The sequence below is a fragment of the Stylophora pistillata genome, chromosome 12 (genome assembly GCF_964205215.1).
Source record: "Stylophora pistillata chromosome 12, jaStyPist1.2, whole genome shotgun sequence".
Classification (NCBI taxonomy): domain Eukaryota; kingdom Metazoa; phylum Cnidaria; class Anthozoa; order Scleractinia; family Pocilloporidae; genus Stylophora; species Stylophora pistillata.
In genome coordinates, this window is record NC_142530.1 from 4,014,621 (window position 1) to 4,035,337 (window position 20,717).

At 39.6% G+C, this 20,717-nt stretch overlaps 1 protein-coding gene across 1 annotated transcript; it reads left to right on the top strand.

The window, feature by feature from the left end:
* The first annotated feature begins 2,473 nt into the window (after window positions 1–2,473).
* LOC148718460 (uncharacterized) lies at window positions 2,474–20,457 on the top strand. The gene is made up of 6 exons (XM_088741554.1): window positions 2,474–2,637; window positions 13,888–13,959; window positions 14,770–14,841; window positions 15,573–15,644; window positions 19,368–19,439; window positions 20,367–20,457. Exons 1-6 carry the CDS (start codon window positions 2,474–2,476, stop codon window positions 20,455–20,457), a joined length of 543 nt encoding a protein of 180 aa, XP_088597680.1.
* The last annotated feature ends 260 nt before the right edge of the window (window positions 20,458–20,717 follow it).

Sequence of the window (20,717 nt, forward strand, 5' to 3'; positions counted from 1 at the left end):
ATAACTGCCTGTATTGCAGTTACGATGAGTGCAGGTTAACCCTCCTGTGGCATGAGAAATTGAAAAGAGGGTTATGAAGAGGTTACTGAGCTTGTGCGCGCGCGTGCTTTGAGATAATGTAAGCTAAAATGTCATTAAAAAATCATGCGGAGTATTTTTTTTTTGACGAGTGCAAGTTTCTTTTAGAGGAGTTGAAAGTTTTAAGTTTTTCGAGTGGCACTTTGTTTGGCGGTCGTTGATATTTACCGTGTTTACCGTCACTTTACCGTTTACTGTATTACGAATAGAGGCGTTTGTTTGATTTCTGTTTGACCTTCTGACACTTTTGGTGACCACCATGGGAGAAAGGTATGAGCTGTTATTTTTTTGAGGTCTCGTTTGCGAGTTCAGTTTTGGAGTTGAGCGATGTGGCTTCCGAATCCGAGGATAGCGATGTTATCGAAGTTACCGCAGAGGAAAACGTCAAAACTGGACCGAATGGAGTCGAGAGATTAAGAGAAGGAGATGTAGTGCAAATACAAAACTGACAAAACTTAGACATGAGTTGGAAAGACTATGCGTAAAAGATTCCGAAATAACGGACATAGAAAGTGCGATTGAACACATGTGGGCAGCCCTAGGAAACGCACAGGAAATTTCAGAGGAACTGACCGCGTTCTATGTCGAAGTCGAAGAAGAAGCTGGGAAAAAAAATCATTTGAAGAGTCCGAAACGATCAAAAGAGACCTACAAAGAACGATTGAAGCGGGAAAAAATGCGATCAAAGTCCGCGCGTCCAAAACCGTAAATATGAACCGGCCGTTAAGCAAGAACGAAAGGAATCGCTACAAGCAGTCCGCCCGAGAAGATCAGCTGAACGAAAGTTTCGACAGCCACGACGACCGAAATCGATATTTGAAGCCGTTAACAGTTTCAACGTCCGATGGTGATAAAAGAAAGTTTGAAGATGTTTGGGCCATTTTTACAAGTCTCGTAGGCGAGTTAACGGAGGCAGTACATTTGAATATAGCAAGGCTATGACAATGCCTTACAGGGAACGCTTTGGAAGCCATCTGTGGTCTCGCAGTCACCGCCCACGAATACGAGGAGGCAAAAGAAGTATTAAAGACGACTTGTGGAGATACGCGCCAGCTTCTACGAGCCTACTTGGATACACTAGAACAGGCGCCGTTGATAAGAAGCAACGACATCCACGCGTTTGAAAAATTTGCTGACCTTGTTAGAATTACTGGTAAAGTTACAAGCCGAAGGAAGAGACGATGAGTTACGAGATGGAACTCTTCACGGCCTGCTGGTAAAAAATTTGCCTGATCGTCAGCTAGAGAATTACAGTCGCTGTTTAAAGGAATACGCCAGACAAAGATCATTCATAGCTTTCAAATAATGGGTGACTGTCGAAGTGAGATTCGGAATAGAAGCAGCGGTGAACGGGATTAAGTCGAAACCTGTCGAGCACTTCAAACCCCCGGAAGTACCGAAATACCAGGATCGGAGCAGGATGCGAAATTTACATACTGTTGCAATAGGGAAAGAGACGCGTGGTGTGAAGCCTCCATGTTCTCTCTGTCACAATTTCGATCACGGGGTGTGATATTGCAAGGAGTTTGGCGACGGAGGAGTGGATGACCGCTGGAAGATCGCAAAAGAAAGAAAGCTGTGTTTCCGTTACCTAGCCTATGTTCGCGTGGGAAAGATTACCCAAATGGCCCTCAAGTCTTCTTTATGGAGGTGAAGTTTTGTCAGAAACTGGACCGAAGACAACGTTTCCTTTATGTTGACGATGAGAGACGCCAGATGTTCCACGGGAGGGCGCGCCCGCTGTCATCCCGACCAGCAGTCATGAGGGAACGCCGAGTTAACCTTATTCGTTACAAACTGTCCCTGCGGGGATGAAGGCCAATGGTAGAAAAATAAAACTAAAAGCAATCCTAGAAGACGCGTTGACCAAAACATTCCTAACTGAAGATGTTACTGGGGTACTGGGACTGGCAGAGCCTTTCGAAAAATTTCAAGTTCATGCTCTCAACGACATCCTCGAAACGTTTCAGTCAATGGCATTAAAAATTCAAATTTAAAGAGTAGATGGCAGGTTTTCAAAGGAAATGAGGGTAAAAACATATACTCAGAAAGTTGCAAGCTGTTACAGAGCTGTGAACTAGAACAAACCTCAGAATAAACGGCCTCACCTGACCCAATGCAGTTTTCCCAAGCCGGCAAATGATGGATGGACTTGTTGATCTTTTGATTGGCATTGATAACGCTGAACTCCATTATTCGTTTGTTGATCTCCGAGAGAAACATGCTGGAACTACCGACCGCCTCGGACCACTTGACTGGAGTAGTATCGGTGCAGCTGATGAAAGCGAAACCGCGAGAACATGATCTCACGTTAAGTTATTCGTTCCTTGTTCACCAAGAGCCTAATTGAAGCGAGAGAAAAGAATCCTGTTGTGATGTCGACAACAGCTTAAAGATGTTCTGGGAAATTGAGAAGTCTGGCACAGACCGCGATGAGAGACTGGTACTCACCGAAGAAGAAAGCAAAGGGAAAGATTCCCTCATGCACAAAAATGGAAGATATCTTGTAGCCGTTCCTTGGAAAGAAATAAACCCGATATCCCTGACACTAAACCTATGGTACTTTCTCGCATACGAAGCACCAAAGGAAATTTGAAGAAGAACAGCCACGTCGCCGAGGAATATCAAGCAACCATCCATGCCTATGTTGCTAAAATGGATATTTACGAAAGGTTCCCTTAAACGAACAGCTGCCAGCTTACGTATGGTGTTTTCCGCATTTTTCGGTCATGAGAAAAGATATATCGACAACAAAGTGCGAGTGGTGTTTGACTGTGCCAGTAAATGTAATGGTACTTCCTTAAATGACATGATTCATCCCGGGTCGAAATTAGTACAAGATCTTTTCAACGTTCTTTTTCGTTTTCGTCGAAACTCTGCTGGCATCGCCTGGGAAATCAAAGAAGTGTACCTCCAGATATAGATTAAAGAGCAAGAACGATCCCACTTCCGTCTGTTGAGGAGAGATCTTGACGCTAACCCAGAGCCAGACGTATTCGAGTTTACGGGTGTAGTTTTTGGAAAGAACTCTGCTCCTATGGGGTCGTAGGTTGTTGCACAGGATAGCGCTCGAAGAAAAAAAACAGTTAAGTTAACCTATACGGAAGATTCTATTGACAGTCTTGGTAGCAATGATGAAGAAGTGGAGCTATACCATCAATTGAGGGCACTATGAGGAGTCGCCAGTATGCAAGCCACCAAGTGGATCTCTAATTCACCGAAAGTTATTGGAGCGATTCCATCACAAGAACACGCCACAGAGATAGTGATTAACAGCGGACAAGACCCGACAACGAAGACACTGGAAATTCCGTGGAACAGTATTGAGGCCGTGTTTATCTTTGCCGCTTCTCCAGTTTCCCCGGAATTTTAGACAAGAAAGGGAAACGTCCTGCGTAAAGTAGCAATGATTTTTAACCCGCTGGGATTAAACGAACAGCTGCCAGCTAATATAACGCATTTGCCGCATTTTCCGGTCGTGAGAATGGATAAATCGACAACAAAGGTGCGAATCGTATTTGATTGTGCCGCTAAATGTAATGGTACTTCCTTAATTAAATGACATGCTCCATCCCGGGCCGAAATTACCACAAGATCATTTCAACATCCTTCTCCGGATAAAGATTAAGGAGCAGGACCGATCCCACTTCCGACTACTATGGAGAGATCTTGACCCTAACCGAGAGCCAGACGTATTCTAGTTTAAGCGTGTAGTTTATGGAAATAATTCCGCGCCTATGGAGTTTGTTGCGCACGAAAACGCTCGAAGAAACCAAGACTGTTATCCCCTTGCAGCTGAGACTGTCTTTAAGTTCACCTATATGGACGGTTCTATTGACCATCTTTAAAGCAAAGATGTTGGAGCTATACCATCAATTGAAGGCACTATGGGGAGTCGCCGGCGTACAAGCCAGGAAGTGGATCTCTAATTCATCGGTAGTTGTTGAAGCGATTCTATCAGAAGAACGCGCCACAGAGATCGTTATTAAAAGTACTGAAGACGTGTTTGCTGTTGCCGCTCCTCCAGGTTCCCTAGAATTTCAGACAACAAAGCGAAACGTCCTGCGTAAAGTAGCAACGATTTTTGACCCGCTGGGATTCGTATGCTCGTACGTTATAGTGACGAAAATTCTACTTGAGGAGTTATGGATGCGAGGCTACGACTGGGACGATGAAGCCCCAAATCGGGGCTTGGTTTGAGCAATAGAAAATTCCGCACAAGGTGAAGATTCCCCGGTGTCTGCTATGTCCAGAGCAAGGGCGTAGCCAGGGGGGGGTCCTGAGGTACCCGATACCCCCCCTTGGTAGGCCTTCTTTAGAGCAAACAACCTACAATATTCAGGTGGAGAACACGCCATGACAATATCTTGGTCCTAAAAGCCATTGTTGAAAAGCACACTTTTTTAAAATTTTTTTTTGTAAAGTATTTTCGTCATCGGCTCTTGTATTTAGTTAATATAGACCTTTATGCCGCGAGAATACGACTGAGCCCGCCGATACACGCGGGAGAGCAGCAGTGTTAGTGGTGAGTAGCCTCTGTGACCCCCCCTTTGAAAACTCCTGGCTACGCCCCTGCAGAGCCTGTCAAGTCAAAGCACATTGCGACTTTTATCGATGCCTCTCAACAAGCCTATGCTGCACCAGTCTATATCCGATACGATAACGATAATGTAACAAGTCGCCTGATTGCAGCCAAAAGTAAAGTGACGCCATTTAACCCGTTGACAATACCCAAACTGGAACTCATGATGCGATTTTTGGCCTGCGCTTAACACAATCGTTACTGACGGCCTTAGATGTACCAATGCAGAGCGTGACATTTTACTCTGACGGTAGAGATGTTCTATGGTGGATTCGAGGACGCGGCAAAGACTCCCGACAGGTAGTCAAAGATGAAAGTCCAGGATAGACCTAGTGAAATGCAAGAGAGAAGAAACTCGAAGACTAAAGAAGACATGAATGCCTATGGAACCCTTATGCCCTGTAACTTCCAGAAAGGAACCGCACCGAAACACAACAACACACTAGAAGAGTGGAGACTAGATCCGAAACGGTTTTCCAGTTAGACGCATTTGGTTCAAGTACACGTGGGAGTGAGAAGAGTGCCACAAAACACGCGTTACAGAGACCCCAGGAATGAAAGTATGGAACTGTTGCCCGAAGAAATAAAGGATGCTGAAAGAGAAATGCACGTCTGGAGCAAGGCGAAGCTTTCCCTGACGAGTACATAGCTTTGAGCTCAGGGAAGTCGAAATCAGAGAAAAGCCAGTTAATAAAGCGTAATCCGTGCATCATGACGATGGAGTGATCCGCAGTGATGGTCAATTAAAGTTCGCAGGTTTTCTTCCATATGATACCAGATTTCCAATTATTCTGCCTCTTTGACACTGGGTGACGAAACTTATTGTGAAGCATTGTCATGAGAGAGGGAATCATGCAGCTGGAGTACACTTCACTCTTTGCCAGTTGAGTGAGAGATTTTGGATCATCGCCGCACGCGAGGAGATTCGCGAGTGGGATCATGAATGTAATGAATGTAAGAGAAGACGAAACAAGTCAGCTTGTCAGATTATGTCCCCACTCCTGCAAAAGAGGCTCCGTTTCTGCTTCAGAACCTTCGCCCAAACAGCCGTAGATTTTGCAGGTTCTTTCTATACTGTTCAAGGACGCAGACAACCACGACAGAAAAGGTGGCTGTGCCTTTTTACTTGTTTGGAAAGACGAGCAGTGCATTTAGATGTGGCCTGGGGGACTAGATGCCGACGCGTTCTTAAACGCCTTCGCTCGTTTAACCAGTCCTCGTGGAGTTTTAAACAAGTGACAAGCGATAGAGATACAAATTTCGTAGGCGCAGTGGGTAAGTTAAAAAAATTGGCAGTTAGTTAGACGGAAAACATCTTCATAGGAAGACACTAGAACTTGGTGTGACATGGAGATTCAATCCACCAGCTGCTCCACACTTTTGAGGAACCCATGAAGTAATGGTAAAAACTGCTAAGAAAGCTACTTACGCCGTTGAGGGAGAAGGAGACGTGAATGACTAGGAGATGATCACCATGGTCACTAGGGTGGAGTCCCTCCTTAATTCCAGTCCGTTGACTTATCAGAGTTCAGGTCGATGTTCCATTGACACATAACCATTTCTCGCTTGGCTAAATGGGGGGACGCTTCGCTCCTGAGGCCGTTGAAACCACTGATATGCATCCGTGTTAACGATGACGAAAGGTTCAAGACATTAATTATTTGACGAGTGTGGAGGAGCTGGCTTAATGAATTTTTTCCAGCCCTTAACTGTCGACCAAAGTGGAGTTTAGATTGCCAAGACCTAAAAGTTGAGGATGTGGATCTTGTGACTCAGCCCGATACTAAGAGGACGTTGGCCATTAGGAGGGATTGTTGAAGTGTACCCTGGACGAGATGGCCACACCCGTGTAGCTAAAGTTGCATGTGGTGTCAGGGCTGTCATGAGACCGATTAGGAAACTGATTTCGCTTGCAATAAATTGATAATTACTAAATTAGAAACACACAAGGACAACCCTTCAGTGCGGGGAGGGAAAAATGTTAAGAAGACGTTACCGAACTTCTGCGAGCGCGACTGGCGCGCATGCGCTTTGAGATTATGTAAGTTAAAATGGTGATAACAAGTCATGGGGACTTTTTTTTACGTGTGCGAGTTTCTTTTGGGGGAGTTGAAAGTTTTGAGTTTTTTGAGCGGATATGTGTTTGGCGGTTGTTGGTATTGTTCATAAAGGCGGAGCTTAGAGTTATTGATATGCACGCGCAAAGTTCAAAATGAATCCGTTCAACTCCCCAAGGCCCTTAGGACGGGGAAGAATTGAAGAGAGAAAGTATATGTTACAGAAATGTTAGATTTGATACTATTTCCAGGCATCGGATTCCCTTCATATCTTGCATGAGTCCTTTATACTTTTTAAGAAAACATATCCATATGCAACCCAACGTGCTGAAATCTTCGTTTAGAAGAAATTCGGCCTCGAAGTTATCATACAGCTATTTCCCATACTGAAATTTACCCAAAGTAGGTGAAGTTGAACAGATAATTGATAAAGGTTAAAGAGACAGTACCGCGCCAAAAATGGTTGATATTTTATTACGAAAATCTTTTCTTTGAAAACCATATTGTTTAAGTTTAAGTTTAGTTGAATTAATTCGCCACGGGAATGGCAGGAGAAAGGAGTGAAATAACAAAGAGTGAAATATCTATAGTAGAAATTAGTAACTCATCAGACTTTGTCGGCTTTTTTTTACCTTAGCTTATGTAGAAAGTCTGGACAGTATTTTTAAGCAAGAACGTCGGTAGCGACCTCAAGCTGATAAATAACTTCTTTATCCTATCTTTTCTCTCCATTTCAAACCACTTTGTCGCAAGAAAAAAAAATGGTTTTGAAATGGACTTTGTGATAACAATTGTGTCATTAAGAGGGTTGACACTCGGCCTTAAAGCTTTTTCGTAATAAATTTGAATTCATCCCAAAAGGTAACTCAGAAAGTTAAGACAGGAGGTACTTGTTTACAATTGAGTTGATTGATGGGACTTTCGCTCCAGGAAAATCTGAATTCTCCAAAATAATTTGTTCATTGTAAACGGTAGGCGAAGTATTGAGTTGTACCACAAATGCCCTTTAAGTAAGTTTGTACGTTTTAATTCCGTTCAATTTAAACATTTCTACCGTAAATTGCACAGTAGAAAGTGGAGAAATTGAATGTGTAAAAGCTGTTTAAATTTCTCTTTTCACGTAATTTTTTCGACGAAAAAAGACTAGATATACGCACGCCATACCAGTTTGTTTGGAAACCTTTTAAATCATTCTTATCTTTACGCAAATAGAATGTTTCTGTGAAGCCTCTCTGTTTGATTTGAACTACCTCTGTTTTCTCTACGATCTCCTCGTTAATTATTGTTCAACTTATAGAGGATCTTGTCGTTATTACAGCCTAAATGATTCGGGTTCTTTTGACAAGCATTTCATTAAGTTTTAGAAAAAACGCCTATTCCCTCGGGTGTTACTCAAGACTTCGTGCACAGTTTTTCCCAATACGGACTGACCTATGCCGAATAACGTTATGTACGTCGGTTTGGAAAGAAGCCTTCATTCACATTTCGTTATCTACTTGTTACATTTATCATGAGAAATTGAAAGAAATGAAACATATGCAAGAGGAAATCAGTAACTCGTACGAAAATTCTAAGTTAAGTATTTTCTCTGATTTTCTTAATGAACTTTATATATAGGAAACCGGATAACAAAAAGCCTCAAGCAAACTGTAAACTGTATTATTGTCATTGGGTAACTTCAGTATACTGTGAAATATTAAACTTTTAAAGTGGGTTATACTCAGTTTTCTTTTGATATTTCTCCGGCGGCAAGATACCTTCAACTTAATGTCAACGTATGCTAGTGGATGTCACAAAATTGAGCATTTTGGGTACGGAAAGCATTTAAAATTTGACTGGTGCACAGGGTTTATAGATTGTTGGATCACTCTACGGTGGAATGAACTAATGATTTTTAATGTAGCTTATACTTTAAGGAAGTGACAATTTACATGTCTGACTTTTGAGTCGCATTCCGAACGATTTACTGCACTAACGCCATTAGCAGATCCTTCTACTAGTTCTCTTTGGGGAAAAACTGTGGTTTGCTTTTTCTGTCTCGTGCGTTGGGAAAATTGATAGAGGTCTTGTGATTTCCAGTTAAGTGATAGCTCTTCAATATGATGTCTTTACGTTCAGGCTGCACAGATAATTCTATAAGACATTCGCATCTGAGCGAGGAATATCTTTTGTGTCAAGCCAATTAAGCTTTAAAAACGAGAACCAAGGGCATTTTTTACCATAGCTGGTAATATGAAGGTGTAGTCTGATCGTCCGGGTGAGTGTAGTCCTGAGAAGGACTGTTGTCGGTGGCAGTGACTGACGTTTCGACAACCTATGCGGAAGTCATCATCAGAGTCAAGTGAGTGATTGTTGTCAGTAGAATGTTCTTATTCCAGTTCGTGTGAAATGATCGGTTGGTTTTGCCGTGATGTTATTGGCTGTAAGACTCAAGTGACGTAAGTCGTTCGTGATTGGTCTGTTTCGGTGTGTCGGTAAAGCTAGGTTGTTCTTTTTCGGTCGTTTGTGATGTTTATGTCGTGAATGAGTCGTTTGTATGGGGCGGGTAGTTGTTGACATCTGTTTAGGGGAGTCTGTTCTAAGTTAGTAAACCAGCTTTCCAGAGTCAGTCGTTGAAAATAGTCAGTGCTGTAGGTTAGGCATTGCGCAGAGTCCCAGTCAATGTTGTGGTTGGTAAGTCGATGGTGTTCAGCAATGTGATTGCTGACATCACCTTTCCTCGTCGCCCGTCTGTGTTCAGTCAGTCTTGTTGTGAGGTTTCTGCCAGTCTCACCGATGTAGGAGGCTTGGCAGTCGGAACAATTGATCTTATAAATCGTTCCCTGTCTGTTCCTCGGTTCGTCTTTGTCTTTAACGTTGGTTAGTAACTGACGTAGTGTGGTGATGGGTCTGTGGGCGACGCGGATATTGAAGGGTAGTAAGATGCGCGAGATGTTTTCAGACATACCTTTTATGTATGTCTGAAAACATCACTCACAATCACTAACAATCACTAACATCACTAACAATCACTCACTTGACTCTGATGATGACTTCCGCACAGGTTGTCGAAACGTCAGTCACTGCCACCGACAACAGTCCTTCTCAGGACTACACTCACCCGGACGATCAGACTACACCTTCACATGTTACCCCCGGGTTCAAACCATTTACTGCAGCTGGTAATATGTTATTATTCGAAACGTACATTATCTTACAGTTCAAAGCTCAATTTTGTTTGATGATATATTTGTCATAAGTACTTGTCCAATAATGAATTAAAGAACTTAACCCCAGGTGTGTTCAGTGGGTTGGGACGGTTGTACAAACTGTAAGTAAGAACCAATTGTGCCAACAAATTAATGCCACACTGAGACAGTCTGACTATCAAAACATTCGCCTAACACTCACGCTTGAAACAGACCCAGCGATGCAGTGTATCTCAACTAAATCTTCTCTTACATGTATCTCATAATGGGGAATATTTTAAAAGAGTACTGCTTATATGTTTGGGATAAATTGTTTATTGTTGTTTAATGTTGACCTTTAGGACGTGTTTGCTTTTTCGTGAGGCTTTGCAAGAAGAACATTTGTGTTCCTTAACATTGCATATTACAAATTGAAATGTTACAAACTGTTTAGATTTAACAAATGTGAGATATATTATCAAAGAAATATGTTTCATCAAAAAATTTTATTATAACTTGATAATCCAGAGAGGATCATCTAAAACTGATATATGAATATTGTAAAATGAGGATCCACTTAGAAAGTTGTCAGTCTAAAACTATGCTTCCCCATGAATGCAGCGTCAATAGAGCAAGAAATATTATGAACGTTGAGAGGTTTTCTTTTATAGCTGACTGTTTATTGGAAAAAGATATATTAATTAGCAAATCTTGACCGGCCGTGATGTGTATTACAAATAATGTGCCTGCTTTGTTTAACAATAAACTCAGGATTTTCTATGCTGAAAAAAAAGTAAAAGATTGAAAATTGACAGCCGTCGATGAAATCCTTGGAGAAGAGATGAACATTTAAGATTCAGCTGGTTCTTGAAAAAAAACTCGTCAAATTGTTACAAGTATTTAAAACCAAACATTTATGTAATGATTACAAATTCGCATCATCTCTTAGCTCAAATGTGGTCAGGTTCAATTTTTACTTATGTCGGTTTCAGTTGGATGTTTGTTCAAGGTGTGCCTCTGCATTTCGACTTGTTATCGATTTGAAAGTAAAACGCACTTTATCATTCATGTATTTTCAAGTAAGCGACATTTCTTGGTAAGTTTGAAATCTCTTTTTTACCATGTTGTTGTGCAATTTTGCTTCTGAAACCAAAAAAGGCTCTTATGTCAAAAACAGGTAAAGGAAAGCCTTGAGTCCGGGACTCTGTCATTACATTCTATACGAGTACTCTAATGCATTATCTTCGAAGATTTACCTCTGTTCCGTTTTAAAATGTCATGGAAAGTCAAATTGTAAGTGAATGCGAATATGTGTTTTGGAGTTGTCAGTCTGCTTGATTGTTTCCTGTAATGGCGTGTGTAAATCAGTTATTCTCCCACCGAAAAGCTGAAGTCAATGAGACTCTTTCTACCTAGACACAAGGAGATTTAATGCCACTTTTATTCATCGAATTCCTTCGTTTCTGCCTTGAAATCTACGACGAAAGTGTATTTTAGGATTTTGAACTGGTGCTGAATAAAATTCTTTCTTAGCCTAAACTTATAAATTTGGTTGTATCTAGTGCATTTCAAACCCATGTGTAGCTTAAAGGTCAAACAGGGATTGTCACTCACTAAATTGGCTCGCCAATAAGTCTTGTGATAGCCTTCGTATGAAATTGTTTTTTTTTTTGTTGTTGTTGTTAAGTCCGCGTTTTACTAGTCCGCTTTTTTACTAGTCCGCGTTTTACTAGTCCGCGCTTTACTAGTCCGCGTTTTACTAGTCCGCGTTTTACTAGTCCGCGCTTTACTAGTCCGCGTTTTACTAGTCGAGTCCAGCCCAGTCCAGTCCAGTCCAGTCTTCGAAATACCATATGCCACATAAACGTACTGCACTTACACTGTACTATTAAACAGATTAACCTTAACCCTAAATTCACTTAACTTAACAGCACTATGAAGCATATATTAGGCGAGTTTAAGTCCCATTAAATGTAACGTAAATAAGTTATTTTGTTTACAGGCATTTCATGTCAGCTTAAACCTATACTAAAGTTTAGCCTTAAGATAGTCTAAGCTCGGTTTAAGCAGACTTAAAACCGGTGTAGAAGTTTCTTAAACCTTAACTTAAACTTAGTAAACTTAAATTTAAGACGGGATTAATCCACGTTTAAGACAACTTAAATAAGCTTTTTCGGTTTACTACAGCTAAACAGTACTTAGAAGCGTGTTTTAGACGAGTTTAAGTGCCATTAAATGTAACGTAAGCGAATACTTTTGTTTACAGACATTTAATGTCAACTTAAACCTACATTAAAGTTTAGCCTTAAGATAGTATAAGCTCGATTTAAGGCAGACTTAAACTGGTGTATAAGTCGCTTAAACCTCAACTTAAACTTAGTAAACTTAGATTTAAGACGGGATTAATCCACGTTTAAAACAACTTAAATAAGCTTTTTCGGCTTGTGCACCTATATGGACGATTCTATTGACCATCTTGTTTTCAAAATGGATTTTGCGATAGCAAGTGTGTGATTAAGAGGGTTGATAGGTGGCCTAAAAGCCTATTCGTAACACATTTTTAATCCATCCCGTGAGGTACTTGTTTACAATTGAATCAATCGATGGAACTTTCCTTCAATTAAAATCTGATTTCTCTTAAACAATTTTTTCGTTGTAAAATTGTAATCGAAGAATTAAGTTCTACTACAAATACACTTTCGGTAAGTTTTTACGTTTTAATTCCGTTCAATTTGGACATATCTACCGTAAATTACACAGTAAAAAGTGAAGAAATTCAATGAGAAAAGCTGCATTAAATTCGCTCGTGTCTAGTTTAAGTTTCAGTCAGACCACTTAGGCCAGATTTACACACGTCAGTTTTTTTGGAAGCCTTGAAAATCATCTTAACCGTTTTGTAAATCAAAATAATTTGGTGAGGCCTCTCTCTTTAATTTGATTTACGTCTGTGTTCTCTACCATCTACTAATGTCACATGCGACTTTATCGGCTTCCCAGTTTAGTATTTTCTCTGACCTTGTGTATCGACGTTATACTCTGAGTAGGTAAATAATTTTTCCTTTAATATTTCACCGCCGACAAGATACCTTCCTCCAATTGGGTGGATCTTATTGTTATCAAAAATGCAAGTGGATGACAACAAAGTGCGCACTTTGGATACGAAAAGGTTTTGAAAATTGAATTAAACTGGTGTACAGTGTTTATAGATCACTGGGTTAACATCACTTTGTGGCGGAATGAACTAGTGATTTTAAAGTAGGTCATACTTCAAAGAGAGAGTTTACGTAAATGAATGTATGAGTTGCATTACGAACGGTTTACTGCATAAGCTAAACTCGCGACAAAAACTGAAAATTATAAAACGAAGCATTAAAGCTGCTAGTGACATACTCCGAACACGAACAGTCTACTGTTATGTGAACGTAAGTAAAATTTCTTAAGGACACTCAGGTCTGAACATTTCGGTCTTTCTGAGTGGAATAAATGGAGAGAAGTCTAGAAGTTTCCAGTTTTGTGGTAGCTCTTAAATACGATGTCTTTACAACCAAGCTACTCAGAGAGTCCTACAGGACATCTGTAAAATTAATATAAATATAGAGGCAAGACCGATATAACGTAGATAAGTTTTAAAACGGAGCACTATATTTCGGCTGGCCAAACCAGGCTGGTTTGGCCAGCCGAAATATAGTGCTCTGTTTTAAAACTTATCTACGTTATATCGGTCTTGCCTCTATATTTATATTCGTTATTTTGGGCCAATTACATCACTGCTGACCCAACATACAAGAGTAGGATTATCGTCCACGGTTGCTTGCTGAACATTTCACTGTAAAATTAACCTCCTTTTGGATCTGATTGAGGAATATTCGTTTACCTCAAACTGATCCAGCTTTTAAAACGAGAACCAAAGGCATCTTTTGTTATAGCTGAAGTATTTTAAGGTTCCAATCATTATCTAAGAACTCAAAGCTGACATTTTGTTGCGATATTCTGTTTGTCGTAGGTACTTATCCAATAATTATTTAAAGAACCTACCCTCAGGAGTTTTCAATGGGATAGGATATACACGCGACTTGTAAGTAGGTTACATAGGTGACATAGGTTAATTGATCACTCCCCATAAGGGCTTTTCAGGGCCAACACCCACCCATCTCACCCCAGGGAAGGACATCCACCACACAGTAGTCTCGTGCGTGGGAAATTAACTTCTCCTACGGTTTATTCGTTCATATCCGTGAAGACTAGATAAGCTATCCATTTCTTGTTATAGAAAGGCTGCAAATTCTCCTCATTTATTTTAAGACCATGAGTATTGGTCCGGCCGGGGCTCAAACCCTCGACCTCCCGCACAACACAATCCGGCGCCCTAACCAACGCAGCTATATTCTCCGCGCCAAAGTAGGAACCAAATTTCCTGAAAGAATTGAAGCCAGACTGAAACAGCCTGACTACTACAACATCCACTCAATACTCGCGAATAAAACAGGCCTGGCAATGCAGTAAAAAATTATTACACATGTATCTCGAAAAAGGGGGAAAAGATTGAAAGAGTACTGCTAATTAATTTGGGGTCAGATGTTTATCGTTCATTGATCACGGCAAACTTTAAAGAATAATATTTTTATTCTTTAATATTGCATATCCTACTCATTGAAATATCGCAAATTGTTTTAGATTCAACAAATGTGAGATCTTTACAATCAATCTACTCAGAGTCCTATGAGACATCTACGAAATTAACCTTCCTTCAGATTTCCTCGGGCCAATCTTGCTTTTAAAACGAGAACCTTGGTCGCCCTTTGTGATAGCTGAAAATATTTTCTGGTTCCAATAATAACTAACAGCTCAAAGCTAACGTTCCGTTGTGATGATCTTTCCGTCATAGGGACTTATCCAATAATCAGCTAAAGGACTTAACCTTAGAAGCTTTCAGAGGGTTGGAAAAGCTGGACAAACTGTAAGTACGAAGCAAATTTTCCAAAAAAATTGGAACCAGACTGAAACAGTGTGACTACTAGAACATTTACCAAACACTTACGCTTGTTCTGTTACGGGAGGTTTTCAAGAAGAAAATTTGTGTTCCTTAATATTTGATATTACATGTACATATTAAAATAAAAAAACTGTTTAGATATAACAATTGATATATTATCGAACAAGCACGTTTCATTATATCGCATCCATTACAACATTTCATAAATTATCTTATTAGATGTTGTTACGAACCCACCTAGCGTATGGAAAAATTAAAAATTATACTTTTAAAAGCAACCTGTACTTTACAAAACAGAATTTCTATTGATGGTATATCATTTCCAAAATTCTGAGAGACAAGGGTCAGGCTTCCTTTACCCCTCCCCTTCTCAGTACCTTGGTGGGGATGTCTTATGGTTAAGCAATGTCTATTTCTTGTGACACAAATGTTCGAAGTCTTGTCCTGTCCGACCTGGTAACAGTTATTCAATACGATTTCGTAAGAACAAGAGCTATAGGATATCCCGCGAAGTTAACGTTTGGATCTAGCAATATTAATATCGTTGGTTCCAATGGAAGATACTTTTTTTTAACGAAACCGAAAAGCATCCTCCATAGCAGAGAAGAATGAATTTAATTTATGTTTCCAAACATTATCAAACAGCTCTTAATAGCTGTAGCTGATATCGTTTGGTGATGATTTGCTCGTCATAGGGACTTGTCCAATAACCAGTTAAAAGACTTACCCCTGGGAATTTTCAACATAACAGCTTTCCTGGAGAGACTGTAAGTACTAAACACGATGCCATTAAAAAGGAGCCTCAAACAGACTAAATTCTTAAAGATCCACGTAACACTCCCAATTGGAACAGCCTTAATTCAGTGCAGAAAAGCGAGTGTCCGATAACAAATGATTACAAGACTGTCAATCAACAGGGGAATGTTTCAACATCCGTATAAAACTATCGTAAGGCAATTTGTTGAGGGTGTTGTGAGAGCTCATCTGTTGCCATGGAACAGTACAGCGTTGCTTAGAAACTCCCTAAAACTCAGTGTTTTAAAGATGTATCAAAAACCAAGTAGGTGACCTAGTATTAGTTTTTGCAATTTTCTTCAGCCCCATCACATTCTCTATCTTTACACGCGATATAAGTATAACTTGAGTTAGACCGCCTCCTGGTTAGCTCATGTGCTACCCTTAGTTATATAATTACGACATCTGCAAATGGTTAGACATTCCAGTCTTTTCGGACAAGGACTAAAAACCGTAGACCCTGTCTCGTGCATCTTCTCTGTACTGATTAGCAGGGGTCTTTAACGAACTCAATTACTAATCGCAAAGAGAGGGGAGTGTAGCTCCCAATGTTGTGTTCTGGCCTTGATTCAGATATTGGGGGCATCTGCAAAAATTTCCTTCAAAATTTGCAAATTGCTTAATGCAGTCTGGCCAAAGTCCCCCGCAAATGTTGAAAAGGGCCATTAGCAATAGAGTATGGCGCTATAGAAACACTCATTATGGTTATGACTATGATTATTATTATTGTTATTGGTACTATAACCATTATTATTATTATTATTATTATTATTAGTATTATTGTTATTGGTACTATCACCATTATTATTATTATTATTATTAGGCGACGCTTATGACAAATTAAGACTGGTGTGGAGTCTACGTTTGCACCGCCAGAAAAGAAAAACCTTTAGCTTTTCGCAACGGCAACGTTGTCTCTTTCACTTGTAATTTGTGATTGACTAAGGGTTTATAAAAATGAATTCATTTAAAAGGTTTCGGGAAATTCACTAACTAATCTATGTAAACTATAACGAATTTGGGAGTACTGATTATGAATCAACACTTAAGATGGTAAACATGATTACTTTGGAACATAGACGTATTGAACAATCTGATAATATTTTGTAAATGTTTTAGGGAGAATGGTCCAGACTATATAGCCGATTTATTTAAACCCCGAGTTACACCATATAATCTTAGAAGTAGTGGTCTAAACGTGGTACAAACTTCATATAATAGCAGATTCCTTCATGGCTCATACGCATATATGATCTCACTCATTTGGAACCAGTTACCATCTGCTGTAAAAAATGCATCTAATGCATTATCCTTCCGGAGACTTTTAACTATTATTTCTAATTTAATCGGTGCTATTTCAATTACAGTTTTCTTTTATATTGTCAAAGACTTCTATCATGAGCCTCTGGCTCAGGGGATTGGGAGACCACCCTCTGTGCATTTTTTACATTAAATAAATTATCTTATCTATCTCTTATCTAAACAAAGTCGTTTCGGAGAAAAAGTTTGTCCTTCTTTAAAACGCCTATCAATCTAAAAGTCCAGAATTGATTTACCAGAAATGTGATCCTTTTAATCTCGATGAGATAAATTTAGCCGAATGTAAAGCAGAATTCCGAGTTAAAAAAGCCAATCCCCCTTGACTCACGGAAGCACTGCAGTTACCTCCCACTCTCCACTATCGACAAAGGAGTGTGAGGGACAGCGTGAAAGGGCTGTGCATGCTTTTAAGAAGAGTTTCTCACCAATGTAGGTAAAGTGACGTAATAACGCCGCTCAAGAAATGTTGTCTGTTGCAGTGCTTCATTTATTGATGACGTTTTCCCATTGTTAATGAGCACAATTCGAAGTAAATATTCAATTTTGAATTCGATCATAATCAAGCTCGTTTGTGACAAACAACCTCACATTTTCGGGGTCCGTTCGGAAAACCTACTCGTGCGAAAAGCTTGCGAAATCAAAGCAACTCTCGGGGAAAAGTAATGTAAAACATTGTTCACATTATTTTGTGTCGCCCGACTTAACTTGTATCACGAAAAGTTATATTGAAACTTACAAAATTTCATGTCTTGACGTAAAATGGCTGCAAACGCACGCTGAAACAGATTAGAAAATGTTCCCCTATTAAAAGTCACCAAACTCGACACTGAATAAGCAATGAATAAATCCACATCTGGGGCAAATTTTCGGACTTCTGTATAACGTCTTACTACGTCGGGTCCGAAGCTATCAATCAAAACTGAATTGTTGCTCCAAAAAATCTACAGCTTAGATGAGCCATATCTCACGAAATAATTTGGTAAACTCTCCTAAGTGAAAATATCATAGCGAAGCTAAAGCGGTATTTGTTCGTAAACCGAACAGCAACATTCATAATGAATCGAACGAAGTGAAATTATTATAATAATAAACAAAACGCACGCACTTCCCAGTTTTCAAGAAATTTTCTTGCCTGTAGAGATTTCGTTTTTTGAGCTTTTTTATTGTCATAGGAGTTTTTCGATTATTATGCTGTATAACGTCTTTTTGGAAAAAAAAATCGTAACCATGGCTTCGAAGGTTTTACTATATCAGATCGCTTCAATGTCAAAGCATTTCCGTTACTATCAAAATCCATTGTTATATACTCTAGCGATTTGACTGTTAAGTCGCATAGTGATCATCTGATCTGCTCTCTCGATCCGTACGTTCTTACAAGACTTAGTGGTAATGCAATTTTGTGTGATCAGGAAAGCGAGCTAACTGTGTTTGTAGCGCAATAAACCTAAGAAGATCGTGAAATTTCATCTCTGTTTTGATTGTCTCCTACCGCTTTTTGCGACTTCGTCGCCGACATTGTCCAAAAGTTACAAACTTTGTAAGTTCACTCCGTGCACTGTTTTTTTCTTGTGCATTATCAAAGTGGCAGTCCCGAGCGAACAAGGCGGGCCCATCTTGCCCGCTCGGGTAGCCAACTAGAACACAGGATTCGCTTTATCTTGCCCGCAGGCGCTGCTCTATATGTTGTAAATAATGATAATCGAACTTGAGTGGAATGCAATTTGGGCTGAGATCGTGCGCGTGATTTAAAAAATTAAACGAGTGTAAAGCGAGAGTTTGATTTGAAATCATATGTATGATTTCAGACCCGCAAAGTCGCACGACACAAAGATCAATTGCCACCTTATTGCATCCAAGTTTAGATCGCAAAATTCGTTCACTAAAAAACAGGATTTTTTAGTCTGCACAAATATCTAATTGATTCAGTACTGATCTGGTCTGTAAAAGTTGTAAAAGGTGTTTTTTATTCTCCTGCAATTGATTGGGTTTCTTTAAACAAGCCTTGAAATCTGATTCGAGTATTTTAGTAAAGCTTTTTCACTGGCTTGGTAAAAGATGCGGTTTAGATAAGAAATGGTGCGATTCAGGAATAAATTTGCACCAACAAGAGCCAATCAGACTGCAAGGATCGCCAGTAATTTGTTGTATTTATTCTACGGATTTTTCTTTCATATTCTAAACTGCATGGGGCGGCTGATTCAAAATTTGCACACTCACTGTCACTCGAGCTGACAAGCCTTACGGGTTTTTCCTTGAAAAACAGTCAACGACACAAACGATCAAAAGTATAATTTTGGCAAGGCTAAGTTTTTTAAAAACGACGACTGGCCATTTTTTCCTTTCTTTTTTTTGTTTGTTTTGTCTTTTTTCGATAGCGACTTGTCCTATAACCATTTGGAACGGCTGCCTCCTGATGGGTTTAGTAGAATGATTTACCTACAAGAATTGTGAGTAAAACCTCTTCAATTGATATATTTGAACTTTATATTAAAAGAGAGGATCGATATATTCTGATAATAATAATCATAATAATACTTTTATTTAGACACGATAATGTTTAAAGCTGAACAGCTTGTGGGGTCGTGTATCAATGCAAATAAACTCTAAATTAAGTAGATTCAAATAATGATGGCTTTTGAGGAGAGGGGAAAACCGGAGTACCCGGAGAAAAACCTCTCGGAGCCGAGTAGAGAACCAACAAACTCAATCCACTTATGACGCCGGGTCCTGGAATCGAACCCGGGACACATTGGTGGAAGGCGAGCGCTCTCACTATAACGCCAACCCTGCTCCTCTGATTATTCATGATCACTTTAAATAATATATTATGTCCATTTGAGGAGACTTAATCCTATCGACCAACAGTGTTCCTCTCATTTCAAAAATATCACTCCTCGTACATTTGGTTCGAGTAGGTAACTCTTAGTTTAAGCGAAGTCACATCCTCCAAAAAGTACATATTCTGTCCTAATTAAAAAATTAGAAAAAGATACTCCAATCCGAAATGAACCTCAAAAGCATAGTTTGGGAATCCTGTGCTGTCAGAGGCTATCAAAAGCAAAATTTTATACATTTTACAATTTTTTCACGCGTCAGTGAACGTTCATCAAGATAATTGAAGCACAAGGAATATTTGAGGAGCAAGGAACAATAAAAGGGATATTAAAAACGAACAAATGATCAGAGAAACAGAGTGCCAATGAGTAAAGTCCACGTTTTAGGGAAAAGAGGAGCATGTTCTGGCTTTGAATTGCGTGGGTTATTGAGAACAATACTTCCCTGCTAATATCTATGGCAAGTTAAAACTTTCCCCCTCCCCATACGAAAATACAATATCAAATACAAATCCATGATTTCTCCATTTTACGACGCAGATTCCTGAACAACAACAACCTAAAGTACTTGACATCTGATTTTTTACCTAAAGAAAAATGGGCGTCCTTCAGTCAACTAAATAATTTGTAAGTGAAGTGGTTTTATATCATACATAGTGGAGTCATAAGATAGGATAGATCTAGGATAGCAATGTTTGTGTAAATTGTCAGTACACGATGTTTATATTTTAAGAGCACCGTAGTATCTGATTATCTAGGGTATCTACCGTCGTTTTCTGAAAACTATTCTGTTATAAACATGTACCTCCTTCCATCAAACAAACACTATTCAATTAGTGAGATGTTACAAAACACCCACGCGGTCAATAAAACCAATGAAGTCTCAGGTAC

Coding starts and splice junctions, on each gene's coding strand:
- LOC148718460 (XM_088741554.1), top strand. CDS start 2,474: ATGTTCTGGGAAATTGAGAAGTCTGGCACAGACCGCGATGAGAGACTG. Junction 13,960..14,769: donor ATAGGATATACACGCGACTT/GTAAGTAGGTTA, acceptor TTTCCGTCATAG/GGACTTATCCAATAATCAGC. Junction 14,842..15,572: donor TTGGAAAAGCTGGACAAACT/GTAAGTACGAAG, acceptor TGCTCGTCATAG/GGACTTGTCCAATAACCAGT.